At 39.0% G+C, this 19,946-nt stretch overlaps 1 protein-coding gene across 7 annotated transcripts in view; it reads right to left on the bottom strand.

Moving 5' to 3' along the window:
- FAM53A (family with sequence similarity 53 member A) overlaps positions 1–19,946 on the bottom strand; it is a 101,989-nt gene that overhangs the window by 33,591 nt on the left and 48,452 nt on the right. For all 7 annotated transcript variants that reach the window (XM_075128111.1, XM_048849129.2, XM_048849127.2 and 4 more), the window contains one exon: positions 18,287–19,089. In XM_075128111.1, the coding sequence (XP_074984212.1) occupies positions 18,287–19,089 (803 nt within the window). The remainder of the gene's footprint in view (positions 1–18,286; positions 19,090–19,946) is intronic.

Here is a 19,946-nt window from a genome sequence, read left to right as displayed (position 1 = left end):
GCAACAAAGTGAGTGACCCACACCCAGACAGGTGTTAAGCGACAATCACCAGCCATTGACCAGCAGAGGAATCGTAAACAAGAGATTTAAGATTCAGTAAGAGAGTTGCTCAAGCCCTACGCAATGGGGATTGCTTAACTCTGTGATTCAGCAAGGTATCAGGACATGTGATGCTTGACTCCATGTTTGAGTCAGTATTTTTCCGGGCACTGGAACAAAGTATAAAATAAGGGACAGTGGAATCCTGAGTCCACCTCTCTCTACCCCCACCCACTCCAAAGGCAACAAGAATGTTTGGAAGAAAAGACTTGGAACTGGGGAGACTGGTCCCAGGCTGAGCAGGGAATTCAGCCTGTGTATTAGAACTGTGAACTGCTTACATCTAGTGGGATGAGGAAAAACTGCTCAATTCAAATCTTGCTTAGTCAGATAAAGCTTAGGATTTAGACTGTGATTTTACCTTTTATTTCTTATGTAACCAACTCTGACCTCTATGCCTAACACTCATATAATTACTTAAAATCTATTTGATTTTAATGTTTTATCTTTACCAGTGAGTTTGTCTAAAAGTGTTTGGGGAATCTGCTCCGATTATAAAGGCTGGTGGCATGTCCACTATCCTTTGATGAAGTGGCGAACTAATTAATGAGCTTGCACTGTTCAAGAGAAGGTCTTGAGCAGTGTCAGAAGGTACATTTCTGGGCTGCAAGGCTGGGGGATTTGCAGGTGTCTCCCTGTGTATAGTTCATAAAAGACTGAGAGCCTGCATGTAACTTTGGGTGTGCCTTCACATGCTAATGGCTGCGTGAGAGTGAAGCCTAAAGGGGCTGCTTGTCTCTAGTACAGAATTGTGAAAGGTACCCTGATCCCGAGAGTTAAAGGAGACAGCGGTCCCACAGTCCAGACGTACCCCACCGGGGTGTCACACATCTTGTCTACAAAAAATGTAATGCCTGCTTTGTACAGGCTTTGTGTTCTGATTTTTTCTTTATTCTGCTAGTCTTCATTAGAGCTGTGCCAGTCTAGAGAACTTGTCATTTTCCATTATAAAACCTTACTTTCAGGGGTGCAAAACCACCAAAAATATTATCTATCCCCAATTTCTGGAATATTAGGTTTCAGAAAGAGCTATGGAAAACAAAAATATTCTTACACTTTTTTTTTTTTAAAAAGGCGTAAGCAGTTCCTTCCCCACTACCCCAATCATAAAACTCAATGGTTTTTCCCCCCCAAGTCAAATGTTTTCAGCACTGGGTTCAAAAGAACCAACTGAGGCAGACTAGATGACTCACTGTCGCACATGGCCAAGCCACAAGCCTGCCACAAACAAAAACACAACGCTGGGATGGTGGAGGACAAACACAGACCGATTGTTTGGGACAGAGAAAAGTATACCCCTCTCTTGCAACTCCAAATGATTTGATACAGAATGGTATTACCACTTCAAAACAGATGACACACCATGAAACAGCGGAGGTGTATTGGGGTGATATTCCAAAATTTTAAATCTTAACTCTGAATTATGGGAGTAAAAACAAGCACTTTTGGACATGATATAAATAATAAATTAAAGGATCTTGGACCAGCAATGAGATCTGAAGTGTCTACACTGAAAATATAAGGGCCCTTTTAACATGCACTTTGAGGGTGGAGGAGGCATGGGGGAAAAGGAAAGAATTACATCTCTCAGTTAAACTCAATTTGCATGGTAACCCATAAACTACTGTACTTTTAGACAACACAAACAGCAAACGCTACATTATACTTCTAAAATGCCCAAGAATTTTCAGTTATGTCTAGCATGATTTTCACATAAAACTCTTAAGTTTTGGTCCTCTACTAAAGAGGGTAAGGACAGACAAAACCAAACCAAAATGCTTAGTAGTTCTCATTACATCTGTCTTCAATGAAGTAGGTAAATAGCATCAGGATGTTTAATAAAAACAAGTTAGAAGAAAAGGTGTGGACAGAAGTTAGGAACACAGTAAAGACCTCTTGGGTAATATGAACACATTCAAATGAGGAGGAATAAACCTACATCCTCTAAAGTCCAGAATGGTTCCAACAGAAAAGCCTCATGGCATTCAAAGCTGAATTACAGCCACGGTTAGAGCAAGGAGATTCTTGAGGGGGGAAGGAGTATGACTTACAAAAAAATGGAAATCCAGCAGTACAGTTCAAAGATTTCTAGCACACCTCTAGACAAGGCTAGCAAAGAAACTGAACAAAACAGAAGTATACCTTTGTAGCAAAGTTACAAGTTATTCACAAGTACAGAAGCTTGCAGAAAAGGCCATTTATACTTTTCAGCTCTGGGGTCTCTCTGGCTTGTTCCTCTTGGCTCATCAGTTGAGAGCAACAGAGGAGGAGAGATACTTAGCTGTGTGGATTGATCACAGGAGGATTATGAACCACTAATGTGATGTGGCTGTGAAAAAGGCTAATGCAATTTTAGGATGTATTGGGCGAGGCATTTCCAGTAGAGATAGAGAAGCGTTAAAATGCCATTGTAAGATCTCATTAGCAATACCGTGTAGAGTTCTGGTCAATCATGTTCAAGAAAGATGAATTTAAACTGCAACAGGTGTGGAGAAGAGCTACTAGGATGATCAAGGGAATGGAGGGCCCATATTATGAGAAGAGACTTGGAAAACAAACAAAAAAGAAGGCTGAGAGAGGATACCACTGTTCTCTATAAATACACTAGGGGATAAATACCAGGGAGAAGGAAAAGCTATTTAAGCTAAAGAACCATGTTGGCCTAATAACAAATGAAATAAACTGGGGCTCACTCCCAGTTTCTCTTATGTTCCCAAAAATTCATGCTTCAGTGTTTCAACCAGCCACCCAAAAGGGATTTTGCCCCTCCCACTAGTTTTTTTTTTTAAATCTCTTTCCTCTGAAACATCGGGGTGGCCATGGCTAGAGATGGAACATTGGAAGAGGAGGGCCAGATGGCACCGAGCGAGCACACACACAGCTGGCTGTTCTTGCTCAGATGCTTAGGGTTTAACCAGATTGTCATTTGTGGGGTTGGGAAGGAATTTTCGCCATGTCAGATTAGGGGAGAGGTCATCTTCCTCTGCAGTACATGGATGCAGGTAACTTTCCAGGATTATCGGGCTATATATCACTTAATCATTTCCTTGCCACTGGTGCCCTTTGGTCCCTCCCATTCTCTTCCTGTGGCACATAAGTTTAATTTCCTGTAATACTTTGGTCTCATTTTGGTTGCTGGATTTACTGTTTGGGTGCTGGGTGGTGTTGGTGGCCCATGATATTCAGGAGATCAGACAAGATGATCTGGTGGTCCCTTCTGGCCACCACTGATTTGGAGACTTCTAAAAATTTTCTCTTGATATCTCAAGTTACCAGTTTTTCATTTCAGATTAAACTGTATATTGAAGTGCCATTTCCATATTCTAACATATGAGAATGTTTATATGGTATTTACATGTAACTATTCCCCCTGAGGAAATGATCTGTGGTTATTTTAACAAACTGGACTCCTTTCCTCCTCCCTAAGGATTTTCCACAACACACTCCCAGCCCCAGAGCTCAGCATCAAGCTCAACACTTGAGCTTAGATGCTCTGCATCGTTAAACAAAATAGCACTCCTGTGGTAACTGCGGTGTTTGATTAACTTTAGGCATCCAGAGAGGCAAGGCAAGGCAAGGCATGGCATGAAAAGTTTCAAGCTACCAAACACTTCTACAAATACTGGGGCCCTTAACACTAATATGAGAGGGACTGTTTTTGTACATCTTGTACAGTGCTTAACACCTCTATCAGCAAATTTTTAGTAAGTGCAGCAATATGATGTTGCTATTAAGATTACCACACAGTATTCTCAGCTAGAACTTTAGCACTTCATATGCAAGAAGTCTTCAGAAAACCTGCCTATGAAAATTAAAACATACCTGTTTTCAGCAACCGCAACACTATTCTCAAGTAACAAGAGCTACACACATTATGGATAAGCCATTCATTTGATATTATGTTAATAGAATTACTCTTTAGATACCATTAAATGTTCATTAAAGCTGTATTCTATAGTACATTTCCACCTTTCACATCACATATATGCATTCAACTTGTTCAGATTTGCCAGGGTAGAAAAAAAAAAGGCAAAAAACTAAAAAATCCAAGCTTATGGAACTCAACGAGTACTGCTAGATAATAGCCCAAAGCCCAATGGGAAATACAGATTTCCAACAAGGTCAAACAGCTGCTCTGAAAATTATCTGAACTATTCGTTAGAAAGTACAAAAGCCTACTTCTCAAAAATAGTCTCACGCCTATACTAGAACATTATCAGTACTTATTTTCTTCTTCTATAAAGGACACTGCTCTAGCGAAGGTACACAGCAGGATAGAAGTACTAGAAGATAGAAATCTTTGATGAAGAAAGTTTAAAAGAGCAGTGTGGTTAGAGGTAGATATGTTTTAGTTCACACCAGTGTTTGCAATTCAAATCATTTAAAGTTAAGTTGCTTCGTAAGTAACACAGCCAAACTGGAAGTGCACAAGCTCATACAAAGAAAGATAGCGTTTCCTTCCCCAAATCAGTAATCAACGTTCGCTTTTATAAGTCACGTTCCTGCTCGGAGTTTAAAAACAACCTGAAGCGTGACAGGAAAATTCACCACATAACTGAACATATGATATTTTTTAAGAAACTAATACTAAGCACATGAATATTTTAGCTCATTAAAAGTGAAGTCAGCTTGATCAAGACAAGTCAAGGAACAGATCAGTTTCTTAATTTTGAATTTCTTCACAGCAGATAAGACCAATTTACTTTTACATGAAAACTTTTTACTGCTACAAGCACCTTTTACAGTGACTTGCAAAACAAAAACATTGTGTTTGCATGTGATTTTCATTATTTTGTTTTATACATTAGAAAGGTCTGTCTTGCCTGCCTATTTTACTGGTAGACTAGGACCAAAGAACTAGTGACATGACACCATAAGTGGCAAGAGATGAGAACCCAAGCAGTTGAGAGGGGATGGGCAGTCTAAACTGCCTAACTCTAAAATTCCTGACAGAGGCTATATTTACACAGCAACTAGACATGTACGGCTGGCCAGCCGACTCGAGCTGTGGGGCTGTTTCATTGCTGTGTACACTTTTGGGGTCAGGCTGGCTCCCAGGCTGTAGGACCCTGCAAGGTTTCTAATAAGACACATGCAAATAGCCACCCACATGCACTCCATATTAGTGATCAAGTTAACATACAGTACAGCTAACATTTTTTTAAATAAAGTGAACACAGGAGCCAAAGCTAGTCATAATACACTGACTAGATAGATATCAGCAAACTGAACAGGGTCATAGTATCCCACAAGTTAACTGGATTACATTCTGCCCTTCAGAAGAATTTGGTCTCATCTTCCAATCCTATTCAGTTTATAATCACTGATATAGCACTTTCCATGCTAATCATTTGAAAAATGCATTATAAAAAGGTAGGTTAGCATTACTTCCCACTCCCATTATTCAGATGGGGAGCCAAGAGAGAGCTTAAGGATTTGGACCAGAAGCCATATTTTCCAAATCCTAGCCCTGTATCCAAATCAATCCCCTTGTTCACAGCAGTTTTCTTCCATCCGCTCCCCTACTTTATTTGCAAGTGGGTTCTATATAGTGACAGCAGTTTCTCTCATTTTCTTGATCAGGATCCTAGCCTGAACCAAAAAAAATACCAAAAATTATCTAGATATCATACAGCTATATACTGTAAATATGGCAAATCTTATTTTTAAATTTACAAGTTTGGCAGAGATCAAAGCAATTGTTCTTACAGACCTGCTGCACTCAGTCTTTGTAAATATAAATCCCATGTGAACAGACAAGAAACACGGAGGTCTTCTGCAAATAAATTTATATATTCATATTTTGGATGGAGGCTGAAGACAAGTTGGAATGAAAGTGGTGGAATTTATTAACCATTCAAAACACTGCAAAATTTCACTTACAAATTTTTTGGCTCTAAATGAGCTTTGAGCACCAAGTTGTAGGCCACTACCACCGCTGATCTTTGACCTTGCAAGAGTGGTCTCAGAACATCTCTTCAGCATGCTTGATATCTGGACAGATCACTGTCCTTGTATTAGCCAAAAGGGGAAGCGGACTAGCCCAACATGAGATGACAGCCGAAGTCCCATCTCATAGTTACGCTCCCTATGTTTGAGTTTGGAGATATAATTGCAGTACAGAATATTTTTTTTAAAGCTGCAATAGCGTATAGATTCCTGTGAAGTAGAATATATATTTTTGAGACAAGGGGAGATAACTTATCCATGAAATTCAATGCAATTATGCATGTATGATAGACGCGTACCACCAATATTGGCAACTTTTTGCCATTATGGATATACCTTGTGACAAGAGTTAAAAATTAAAAGATTCAGGGACATTGTTTGAGATCTTCATTTTTGCTAAAGTAAGTAATTTAGGCCACAGTACTCTAATAATTCAATCATACATAACCCAAAGATCACAGAAAAGGACCAACATAACCTCATTTTAAGAGCCACAATGCATACCAGGAGTGGAAAGTAAGGTTCAGCTAACTAATTACTAAATACTAAACTGTTGAGCAGAGTAAGCATTCCTCGTCCACTCTAACAAGACAGTTCAGAAGCCAAAATGAAAAAATTATTCATATCCCAGCATAGCGTGAGCCATTCAAAGGATGTGGCAACATATATTTTAGATTAATGTATCTCCTAAATAGAGATGAAGTCTCATTGGAAACAAAATGAGAAGTTATTGGGGAAAACTTAATTTACAGAAAAAAATACCATTTTTCTTACACAAACACATCTACAAGCATAGGTATATTTGGAAGAATTAGATTTTTATCACCAGTAAATGTCAATTTCACCATATGCACCTGAACCAGCAAAAAACAAATTTCCACCAATAATAAAAGTTTACAGGATGTGAAGAAAGAAAAAAATGATGATTAAGAACTTAGTTTGATTTAAGGATATTTACTTTATATATTGACACATTTGATGTTGACAGTTTTCATTTTAACAGTTATAAAGCTTTAACTTTTTAAATCTGAATGTCTGTCATGATTGTCTGACCCTTGCTGTCTGAACTCTCCCCCTCCATAAATATGACAACTGTGAAAATTAAAAATCAATTAAAATTTTAAAAGTGCTTTAAAGCAAACATCAATATCAGTCACAAAAAAGAAATAAAAATTGAATTCTGCCACACCTAAATATAGGTTTGCACTACAAATACTATGACTATACCTCCCTCATAAGACCACCTGCTACAGTAAGGGGGTTCCTTTCCCCATCTTCCAGTCTGCTCCCTAGACAAAGGCCATTTGCTCACTGTGGTTGGTTTATGAGCAGGTTTAATAAGGCCCAGTTAAAAATCACAATTGATATTATTGCATCCCTCCTGCAAATTCTGTTCTGCTAATGATGGCAGACTTGATGTTCCATTCATTCCTTTCTCCCACAAGTATTTGACTTTTTCCTGCCATCCCTCTGTGCTTGGAAGGCCCTTCTTCCCATTTCAGTCCACCAAGACATTACCCCTTTCTCATACAGGCCTCAGTAGCAAAGCACTTAGACTTACAGTAAGCCTATTCTTATGCTAAAATCAAACGGACTTCATAAGGACTCAAACACATTCTTAGTGCTTTGCTGACTTGGAGCCTTAAATCCCCTCTGAAAACTCACTTATTCCACTTATTCCAGTATTAATGTTCACGGCTATTTAACTTTATTTTCAGTTTTTACTTCATCGGGACTTTGTATGGGCACAGGGGGTACATACTAGTAATTCCAAGTGCAGTATGGAGACGATAGTTTCTTTCTTGCTTAAAAGGCTCTTATAAAACTTCGGCAAGGGAGCAGAAAGCTCTTTTAAAAAAAAAAGTGTTTTTTCTGTTTTGGTTTTTAATTTCAAGACCTATTTGAAAGACATCCAGTTTCTGATCATTTTTTCAAAATTAGTCATTTCCACAAATTATAGTTATACTATCCCTTTACAGAGTTAAAAGGTCTAAAAACAAGAACAAAACCCCCCCACATAGTACTTACTGATTGAACACTATATTCAGTATCAATTCTTAAAAGATATCCATCCACCCCACACCAAAAAAACCATGCAGTATCTTAGTTGGAACGTATCCCAAGAAGCATACCAGCATTCCACACATACTAAAATTTAAAGCTATGGAGACTGATACAAATAGTCTTTGTATTCTTATCTATCTCAAAATGCCTGTTGTACTGTATATGAAAAAGGAGTGGCAAAAATGTTTTCAGGAATAAGTTTCACCCTTAATAAAAGATGCCCAAACAAAAATCTTTACCTTGGAGTTAAAGCTTAGTTGTGTTTTAAAAATGGAAAAGGTGTTATTTATTTTGCACATGAGTATATTGCACTTGTAACTGTCATTTACTTCAACCAATTTAACATCAAGTTTTTAAAAAAATCCTCAACAAAATCTTCATTATTTTTTGAGTCCTAAAATGTTCAAGACTGAAAGAGAATTCCTAAACTTCTCTGGAAGATATAAGAAGCTGAAAAGAAGAGCATACGCCAGTTTGAATGTGTTATGTATGTTTTTGTTGTGGGTCAACATTTCCTTATTAAAAGATTGTAATTTCATCAGGTACCATGGTGACTGGCACCATGTAAGAACCTAGACAGATTTCTAAATACTATTCCCCATTTCAAACTGAAATGGGATCTTGAATATTTCAATGAGTTAATGCTGCAGAAAATTTTTGGACAGTAAGAAAAATTCTGTAGCCACTTAGTATTTTACAGACAGACATTTTTATTTAAATCTATTTTATTTTCTATTCTATTCCTTATTGGAAATAAGCCTGTTGGGCCTGTTATGTGGAAGTGCGTGTATGATGGGAATGGACCTAAAAATATCTATAACTAGGGTTCCGAGAAATGTTTTATTTTTCAGGATTTTTTCCTCTTTTATCTATTACAAATGTGTTTTATTCCTTTTTACTACACTTACATTAATATATCTCAAATGACCATAAGTATCTAAATCCAACATTTTCTTATACTACATCATTTCATTAAGCATTATTACTCTTAAGACACGCACCAACCCACACCTCCGTTAACCCACCCCCTCACCCCAAAATGCCCCAGACAGCTCCTTAGGGTTCCCCCCTTGAAATTTACCTAGTACTGCAGTCCACAGATAACTTCCACTTCCCATCCCCACTTAGTGGCACAAACCCCACAGGAAATCAGAGGTCTTCCCAACCACTACTGCTTCCTACTCCAGTCATAGAATATCAGGGTTGGAAGGGACTTCAGGAGATCATCTAGTCCAACCCCCTGCTCAAAGCAGGACCAATCCCCAACTAAATCATCCCTGCTAGGGCTTTGTCAGTCCCCGCATCACATCCTCAGGGACCTCATCCACCCTTTTTTAAAAGTATATAAATATATATTCCTCCTCCCACAATGAACCTCATCCCCCAATCCCATTAGCCCCATAAACTGCACCCCTACCCCCCCCATTAATCCCAGGAATCCCTCCCCCTTTACATAGTCTCCCTCTCCAATTCAATCACCAGAAATCCCAACACTACTGTTCTTGAATATTCCTCTTACCACACTGAGGGTATGTCTATACTACCCGCCGGATCAGCGGGCAGCGATCGATCCAGCGGGGGTCGATTTATCATGTCTAGACTAGACACACTAAATCAACCCGCGAGCACTCTGTCGACTCTTGTACTCCAGCACCGCGAGAAGCGCAGGCGGAGTCGACATGGGAGCGGCAGCAGTCGACTCACTGTAGCGAAGACACCGCTCTGAGTAGGTCTAAGTACATTGACTTCAGCTATGTTATTCACGTAGCTGAAGGTACGTAACTTAGATAGATTCCCCCTGAGCGTAGACCAGGCCTGAGTCTCAGCCCCTCACTAGCCTTCAGGACCCCTCCCCATCCCCCTTTCTTATATTCCCCTTCCCCACTGAATCCCAACCACCACCACCCCCCCACTAGCCTCCTCTAGGGGGTAGTAGGGCCTGGGGAGGGACTTTCAGAGTGAGCCTACCTGGCACTCCCCACATGCCAGGTCACACCACCAGGAGTGGGAGGCCGGGCCTAACTCTATGGGACAGGAGTTGCAGAAGTGACTGCTGGGTGAGCAGGGTTTTTTTATTTTTTTTAATTCCTTTTCGTTTTGTGTTATTTCACATTTGTGAAATACATGGGGCTCCATCTAAGACGTAAATGTTTAAGTACACCATGTAGGTATTTTTCAGTGAATCAATAGGCTGTGGTTTTTCAGCTGAATCAGGCATTCAGTCTCTGGGAAAGTTCCATCAGCCAATTTTTTCTTCTTTAAATGACTAGTGTTGGAAATTTTTTAGGACTTTGTCTAGCATTTTTCAGATCATGCTAACTCACCTATCAGGGCTTTAACACTGGGACCTTTAAATAGATTTAGATCTGACTATGCATAAGATTTTATTTTTAATTTTACTTTTGCCAAAGAGGCTACCTTACTAATCAATTGACCGTAGGTTCTGTTCTACATGAAATGCAGCATCTAAAAAAAAAAAAAAAATCTGACAACCCCCATCTGGGGGTGGGGAAACTTGGCAAGCCAGTGGAGAACAGCATCCATTACAGGTATGGTCATCATCAATACTTATTATCATTTACTACTAGCCTCTCTGTCACACAGGGAAATGAATGCAGAGAACCTGTGGAGATTAGAAGGTCTGCAGGATAGCAACAGCCCAAAGGAGACAGAAACAGACAGAGACACATCAAATGAGCAGGATGACTTTTTTCTTGCAGCAGCTAAAGGGACCAGGAATCCTCACCACAATGCAGAAATGCAGTTTAGCTCATGATAATGCCACTATCCTAACATGGCAACTTGAATCAATTCAAGTACCAGTATTTATTTTTGCCAATATTTTAAGTATTGCCCACTTCTTTGTCCAGGTGGTCTGGGCTGTCCATCATTGTGCATAATTGTTCAGTGTGCCCTTCTTCAGTGCCCACCACAGATATCAAAACTTGTCTGGTGGTGCATATGCACTATAACACATGTTATACTGAAGTCACTCAGCAATCCCCTTGCAGCTCAGCAAGGATTCCCACCTCAGGTAAAAACAGGCAAAAATGCAGTTATGTGTATATAGCTTTTATTCACAATACACACAATCCCAGCAGTGCATCTTCTGTGGAAAGAAATGGCTGTATAGATTGGAAGGCCTCCATCGGAGTAGAAGGAAAACCAATCTCCTTGGGGACAAGCTAGCTAGAGTAGTCAGGAGGGTGTTACTCTAACAAAGAGGATGGTAAAAAGGAAGAATGATACGAGATCTCAACTAACAAAACTGGAATTCTGAGAACCCAATTAATCAAGGAACCAAAGGATGTAAAAAGAATTGAATATACACCAGTGCTAGGCACCTGCATAACAGACCACAGAAACTGGATTGCTCATTTAGCAGCATAAATGTGGTCTAGTTAGTATTACTGAAACCTGGTCTGATGATTCGCATGACTGGAACCTTGACACCAATGGTTATAATCTATTTATGAAGGATCAGGTGGCAAAAGGGGAGTGACACACTGTCAAAAATAGCATTACCTGTTTCCAAGTCACTGATAACTCTGAAGAAAATTATCTTGAATGCTTATGGATAAACATCTTAATCAATAAAACACAATATGGGGTACTGGTGTCTGCTACAGAGCACCAAATCACACTGTGGAACAAGATGACTAGCTCCTTATGCACCTATTTATAACATGGAGAAAGGAAAAAAAAAAAGCTGTGTGATCTTGGGGAATTGTAATTACAGTGATATGCTCAAGGTCTCAGGTTGCCAATACTAAAATATCCTTGGATTTACTAAATATTATAGATAATTTCCTAACCCAAAAAGTGCTGCAATCAACATGGGGGAATTTTATATTAGACCTTGTATTGACAGATAAAGAGGAAATAATTGCAGAACTAAAAATTAATGATACTATAGGTACAAGTAATCATGACATGATCGCGTTTATAATGTGGAAACAGAATAAAGTCCAGACCAGTACACACACACACAGTTCTTTGAAAGGGGCAATTTCAAAAGGTGAAAATTATAAGCCAAATTAGCTGGGAGAAAATTTAAAATCAGGAAAAAGTGTGAATGACAACTAAGAATAGTTTAAGAACACTACTAGATCTATCAAAAGCCACAATCTTCCAATGGAGAAAGAAGGCCATATTGGTTAAAAAAAATGACCTCGTTTAGAGACAAAGTGAAGGAAGATATAAAAATAAAAAATATATTAACAAATGGAAGAAAGGAGAAGTTGATGGTAGGAATTGTAGAAAACTGACAATGGAATCAAAGGAGCACAAAGAGAAATATATGGCCAGCAGAACTGAGGACAAGAAGATATTTGGAACAAAAAAAACCAAAAAAACTCCCTTAACAGTGGTATTGGTCCATTATTAGATGGAAATGGTAGAATTATCAATAGAAATAATGCAGAAAAGGCAGAAGTGTTCAATAAATATTTGTTCTGTATTTGGAAAAAACAAATGTAACGATAACACAACACTTTTTCCTATTCCACTAGTATCTCAGGAGGATGTTAAACAGCCACTAAAGTCAAACATTTTCTAAAAGTCAGGAGATCAAAAAATCTTGGCTGAAAGATCTTGGAAGTGCTGGCTGAGGAGCTCACTAGATCATTCATGTTAATTTTCATTAAGTCTTGGAACACTGGAGAAGTTTCAGAAGACTGGAAGAAATCTAATATTTTGACAATATTTAAAAAGGCTAAACAGGATGACCCAGGTAATTATAGGCCTGGCAGCCTGACATTAATCCCAAGCAAGATAAGGATTCAATTAATAAAGAATTAACAGAGGGCAATACAATTAACAAAAATCAACATGGGTTTACAGAAACTAGATCCTCTCATCTAACTTGATCTTTTAAAAATGAGATTACAAGATTGGCTGAGAAATAGCGCTGACGTAATATACTTAAGACTTCTGTAAGGTGTTTGACTTGGTACTGCATGACATTTTGATTATAAAGCTAGAGCAATATAAAATTAACATGATCTGCGTTAAATGGATTAAAAATTGGCCAACTGATAAGTCTCACAATGTAGTTGTAAATGGTGAATGGTCATTGAGTGGGTTTGTTTTAATTTGGGCCCTGCAGGGATCGGTTCTTGGCCGTACACTATTTAACATTTTGTCAATGACCTGGAAGGAAACAAAAACACTAAGAAAGTTTGCAGATGACACAAAAATTGGGGAAGTGGTAAATAATGAAAAGGACAGATCACAGATACAGAGCAATCTGAATCACTTGGTAAGATGGGCACAAGCAAATAATGTGCATTTTAATACAACTAGATATAAACATACATCTCGGAACAAAGAATGCAGGCCATACTTATAAGACTTTTTCCAAGGAAGCAGTGACCAAAAAAAAAAAAAGATATGGGGAAGGTGGTGGATTCATTTGCATATGAGCTCCCAGTGTGATGCTGTGGCCAAAAGGACTAATGTAATTCTTGGATGCATAAAACAAGGGAATCTTATGTAGCAGTAGAGAGGTTACTTTACCTTTGTATTCAGCACTGTGACAGGGTGCTGAGTAAGGAGGGCTTAATCAGCCCCAAATCAAGGGGGATGGATTGGGGCTGGTTGAAGAGCCATGGGCTTGCCTGGCAACGAGAAACAGCTGTCAACCTCATTAGCCAGGGGCTATAAAGGCTGGCAGGAAGGAAGCCAGAGGAGGGAGAAGTGGGGAAGAGAAAGGCCAGGCACAGAGAGGGTGGGGCCCTCAAGTCTGCTGTTGGCCAGGCCTGCTGCTGGCAAAGTTTGGCTGTGAAAAACCTATACATAGATAATAAGGTGGTGGTGGGAAACAGCTGTAAATAAAGAGCACTGGTGTTTGCAACAACCTGAGAAGTCCCTGACTGATTTGAAAGGGAAGCAGGGGCAGAAACCAGAGGAGCCCAGCTTATGCCTCGCTACAAGCACCAGCACAACTGCTGCAAGAATACTGTGTCCCATTCTGGTTCTCATAATTCAAAAGAGATGTTGATAAACTGGAGAAAGTTCAGAGACGAGACAAGAATGACTAAAGGGTTAAAAGACATGCCTTATTGTGATAAATAGATTGAGCTCCTTGAATCCAACTTGAAGAGACAAGTAAGGGTGACTTCATTAGATGGGGAAACAAATATTTGATAATGAGCTCTTCAATCTAGCAGAGAAAGGTATAACATAATCCAATGGCTGGAAGGTGAAGCTAGACAAATTCAGACTGGAAATAATGCATATTTTTAATATTTTAATTAATCATTAGAACTATTTACCAATGGTCATGGTAGATTCTCCATCACTGGAAGGTTTCATATCAAGATTGGACGTTTTTCTAAAAGATGCTCTACAAACTATTTTGGGGAAGTTGTGGCCTCTGTTATACAAAGGAGGACAGACTAGATGATCACAAAGGTGCCTTTTGGCCTTGGAATCTAACTCAACTACAGCTGTTCCAATTTAAACATCCTGCAAAGATTGCGTCATTTCACCTGAAGTCTACTAAATCTTTGCTGTGCATGCCCTCAGGGTGTGGAACTCATTCCCACATTGAGCTTGCTATTACTCTCAAACTTTAAGCACATCTGAAAACATGCCCTTTTTGAAAGGTTATGGGGATTATTTATTTAGTTAGGATTATGGTCAGAAAATGACCATTTTATTTTGTACCCATCACTATGACTGTTTTCAATTACTTCTGCGGCGTCTTCATAGGGGAAAGCTGAAGGGTTACTTTATCGTTATGATTATGTGTATTTCCTTCATGAACAAAGGAGGAAGACAATCTACACTCTACATCCTACTTTTTCTTAATACTAGTTAGAAGATCATATTTATATATAGCATTAAGTCTACACATCACTTTCAGAGCTAGGCAGATTTCCTCCCCTGAAAGGCTTATGGTTTAAGGTAGATGAGACACAGGACAACAGTTCTTCCAATGAATGGAAATAGAATTCCAATTAGATTTTGAAGGACTATAGGAGGGAGGGAGAGAAAAAAATATGACTGTTGTTGGTGGACAGGAACAGGAGACTTCTAAGTACAAGGAACAGCAAGAATAAAGACATTAAACAGGGTGCAGGAGAAGAGATACAAGAAGGAGCATCAAGTAAGAGGTGGGGGAGTGGGAGAAAATGAGAACTGTAGAGGCTGAATGCATCCGATGAAGTGAGCTGTAGCTCACGAAAGCTTATGCTCAAATAAATTTGTTAGTCTCTGAGGTGCCACAAGTATTCCTTTTCTTTTTGTAGAGGCTTGGAGGCTAGATTATGTAGGTCTTTGGAGAAAGAGGTGCTCAAATTTTTATGCTTAAAATGCAGTGGTGAAGCAGTCCTGGCTTTTGTACAATTATAGATTCTTGTGTATTTACAGCAAACAAACAAGTGGTTTAATTTGCAGGGATAGTGCAATAGTGTTAACCCTATGTAAGAGTACAGAGACTGTACTAGCAGAAAATAGACCTTCATACTCTATACCATAAAAAGTTTCAATAAATTAAAGCACACATTTCTCAGGGTTTCTTCCCTCCAAAAGACTGCTACACCACATATGTATGTGAATATTATATGCTAAAAAATAGTCATTCAAAAATTAGAAATAAATCAATAGTGGACAAAGTTAACCGAACCACTAATAGTAAAAATGCAAATTGGCTTCAGTTTCTGAAATATTCTTATTTTAGACAATTTAAGCAGGTGCTTAGCTTCTAGTTTGACAGACTTTATTATAGACTAGTATGAGAAACTGGGCAACCTTTGACTAAAACCAAGATTGCCCCTTCTGGCAAATCAAAAACTACCCAAAATGAAGCTTTTTGCAAATAATTTCCCTCAAATCCTATTAGAGGAATGAAATAAATTGTATTTTAATGAGTTAGAATTAATTTACAGTGAGCTTTTTTGGTAAATAAAGCTAATTCCATAATCTGTTTTAGACTTCTGCCAATTGTTAGCACAGGAAGATCTTAGAGGACTGATTAATCAAGACTCACTTGCAGTAAGCCTAACTGCATATTTTAGATGATGTTAAAATTAATAAAAACTGTGCTGATCTCACAATCTATTGATATTTTGTGAATAAGGAGCCCTTAAAAGCCAGAAAGACTTGTAATCATTGAGAGTTCAACAAAGAACATTTCTTGGCTCCAATCCTGCATCAAGCCTTGCGTAGATACTGCCTGGCACGTGCTGCAGGATCAAGGCCCATAATCTCATTTCAAATCCATGTTCTGTATAGATTTTAACTAAAAATTTTCAAAACTACTTCACATGACAGAGAACCAATAAAATCAATATCAAAAGAAGAGCACTGACTCACATAATACAAAAATATATTAGTCAAGGTCTTATCAAAGAGAATCTTCAATTTATCTGGGGAGATAAATAAAACAGCTAGTTTAAGATGTTGACATTATAGTTAACGAAGGTTTGCTGAAAAAATTCACTTGGTAAACGAGAAATTTAATGATGACCCTTGGAATTTTTTTTAAAATAGTGTTTACTTTCATTAAAGGTTCACACACTAAATACCTTTTAAATGGGCTACGATCAGATAACTGCAACTCTCCTTCCCCACCCATGTAAAATTCATATTATGATTTTATGATTCTTATGAACAAAACAGTAGTAAAACTAAAACTACCCATCCGCCCAATGGTCAGATCATCCCAGGAAACACCAGTTTCAGAAGACTAAGACTCATTGTCTGCTAAAGGAAGAGGTGGAGTCAATTTTATTCACATCTTGGTATCCTACTTCTGCTACAGTTCCTAAAGTTACCTAATTGTTCTTTTATTTCTCACTGATCATAGAGGTTAATCTGGGCTCAGACACTGAAACCAAGAAAGTTTGCCTATTTCATATTTGATCTCCCAAATTAATTTTGCTTACCATAATACAATAAAGGTAAGAATCAGTCCAGTTGAAAGACATCCAACAGTTAAAAGTTCATCCCACAGCACAGCACTAAAATTCACCAATAACCACAGATTTCCAGGGTCCCACTCCATTCAACTTGTTCCTTTGAAAGATTAGGTAGTTCTTACACTAACATCAAAACACAATATTCCTCATCTTATCTTTCATTATCATCCTTTTAGACTGTCTCCCTCACCAGGCTATCATTAGGATAGCCTTCCTTTGAAGAGGAAGGCAGGTTACATGAATCTCTCCAATGCTGGTGCCAATGAAGTTATGGAAGATGTGTTAAAGGGTGTGGATGATGCTGACCTATGATGACACCACAATGCCAGATTTCTCTCTATGGCCCAAGTGATAGTACTTGATATTGCTCCCATGGACACCAAACAATGGGATTCTATTTTTAACTGCAGCACATGCTTAAATCTACATCAGCACTGCCTAATTATGGAAATGTTAACCCATGTACAAAGTCTACACTTCCCCCAGCTCACGATTATGCAGATAATGAAAAAAAAATGGTTACTCATTCAAAGAAAATTCTCACGCACAGTTGAGTAGGGAAATAGAATTTTGCACAGCTGGTTTAAGGAATGCATTTTTCTAGTACTGTGGGACAATGTTTGGAGAAGCCCTATGAGGATACATCTGTTTCCACTGTTGTCTCTTTATTAGCAGTTTCTTTAATTGCATTCAACTACAGGTTTTGTTGATGCACATTTATCTATGCTGTTGTAATCGGCCAATATATGTTCTGACTCATTTTTTCTTTGACTTACAGAGGTATTAGAGCCTTAAGGTATAACTTAAAGCAGAACATATTTGCATCACAACAGAATGTTTTATTACCGCACCTAATCCCATCTCATGGGAACAGACTTACTTAACTGACTACTTTTCCCTCCACTTCCTCCCCGAAGTTGCTGTGGCATTTCAGAAGCAAGCCCAAAGTTTTTTTTCTGCTCCAACCCTGTAAAAGTGTTTTTATGCAGCCCTTTGTACAGTATGTAGAAACAGGCTGCAGTGCACAAGCTGGGTCCTTGTAGTAGAGTGTTATAGGTAGCCACAAGACATGAAGTTAGCGAGTGGCAGAAGCCTAGTTGTACTGCTGGAATTACAAAAGTCAATATTAGCATGCCAATTTATTGGACTTTTACACCCACAGAAGAGTTTGATTTAGCCAACTATTTTCTAGGAATAGCCTGCATGCAACAATTCATTTCTACACTCTACTGAAGAAAGTAAAATCTCACCCGTGTCATTTTAAAAAAGTCTAAAGATGGACGATTCCACCGTACATCCTCCTCCCGTCTGCGCTTTAGCCGGCTTTTCTTTTCATTCAGGACACAAGGCTGTGAGCGGCACCTCAGCAAGCCCTGACGCCGGCTAAGCTCTGGCGTGGAGGTGGGAGTGCTGTTGGCTGAAGGCAAGAGGTTTCCAGTCTCGGTGATGTGCTCCTGCGAGAGGGAGAGGCGACGCCTAGGGTTAAAGTCACGAGGTCCTCCAGAATTCCAGCGGATACTTGAACTTGTGCTTCCCTCACTACTGTCCACAAAGCCGCTGCTCGCAGAGGAAGGTCGGGGTACTGGAGACGTGTTGAAGCTGGTGACAGTGAAGACACTATTTAAGGACAGAACATTTTGTGGCAAGCTGATACTTGTGCTTCTCTGTAAGTTTGCACTCCCGTGACTGTTGCAGCGCTGCAAGGTGGCGCTGCCGCCGCTGTTGCATCGTCTCTTTGACACAGGAGTCCAGACTTTTGAACTGCCGGGTTTCCATGGTGACCGACAGCGCGCCAGTTCATCCGGCTCAGAGAGTGACCTGCAGTGTCGTTTGGTAGGCGGAGCCAATGGCTGCCCCGAGTTTTCATTAAGGTTTAGTTCACTTATCCATCCTGACACCATAGATGTGCTGGACGATTCCTGCTGCCATTGCAGACTCACGTTGTTAGCTGTGCCTCTACTGAACGGGCACACTGGGAAAGGGTAAGCTGAATTTTTGGTGGCGTCAGCTTGGACTGGACAACCCCCATTTAAAGCTTTCCAAGGGCTCTCTTCTAAAGAGGAAAAATGTAAGGGAACAGAAAAAAATAGGACACAGTTAGCTTACATTAATAGAGATATTATTTGGGTAAAAACGAATAAGTTGGAAGTCCTAGTTCTCTTAACTGTGAAGGTGACACTTAACTCGGCATCTTCACCAAAACCCAACCCTCTAACATGAGCTAGTTTTGAAGGGGAAGATTACTATGGGAGAAGTCTGGGATTTCAGAGTAAAACCAAAAAACAAACAAAAAAAACAGTATGCACAAATTCTCTTGAACTCTATATCCTAATACCCAGTCTTTGTACTTCAGTATAGCTACTGTGAAAATGTGAATTACTTTTGCACATTAAGAGCTATTGATAGATTAGCTCTAAATCATTTACAAAGCACAGCACTCACAGCACACCATTTTGTACGTAAAAAGCTTGCACAATAGAATGTTGATAATAAGCATTAGTGGCAAATTTACCTGCTGCTCCACAGTCTACAAAAAATATATTAACATTGAGACCAGTAGCACTGAACCACCATAAATAGGGTTGAGCTGGTTCAACAAATCTTGTGAAAAATCCAGCAGGTTGGAGGGCTTTTTTGCTTAACACCAATTAAAATCTAGCAGATAACTATGACCATTTTAAGCCTATAGGGACCACAGATAATTTTGTTTTTCTCCATAATGGAGATATACTGCATACGTAAAGCCAAATAGTTATAGGTTTGTAGTGTTTTTTCTTTCAAGACACCACATTATGGAAATCCAAGGCTTATGTGATGTGTGTTCATTCTTTATAATGAGACTAAAAGCTTTAAAAATAAAGTATTGAGAAATCTTATTTTAGGAACTGTTAGTTAAGATTGTTTTTTGGA

The sequence above is a fragment of the Caretta caretta genome, chromosome 4 (genome assembly GCF_965140235.1).
Source record: "Caretta caretta isolate rCarCar2 chromosome 4, rCarCar1.hap1, whole genome shotgun sequence".
NCBI classification, from domain to species: Eukaryota; Metazoa; Chordata; order Testudines; family Cheloniidae; genus Caretta; species Caretta caretta.
This window is presented reverse-complemented; position numbering and strand designations above follow the sequence as displayed.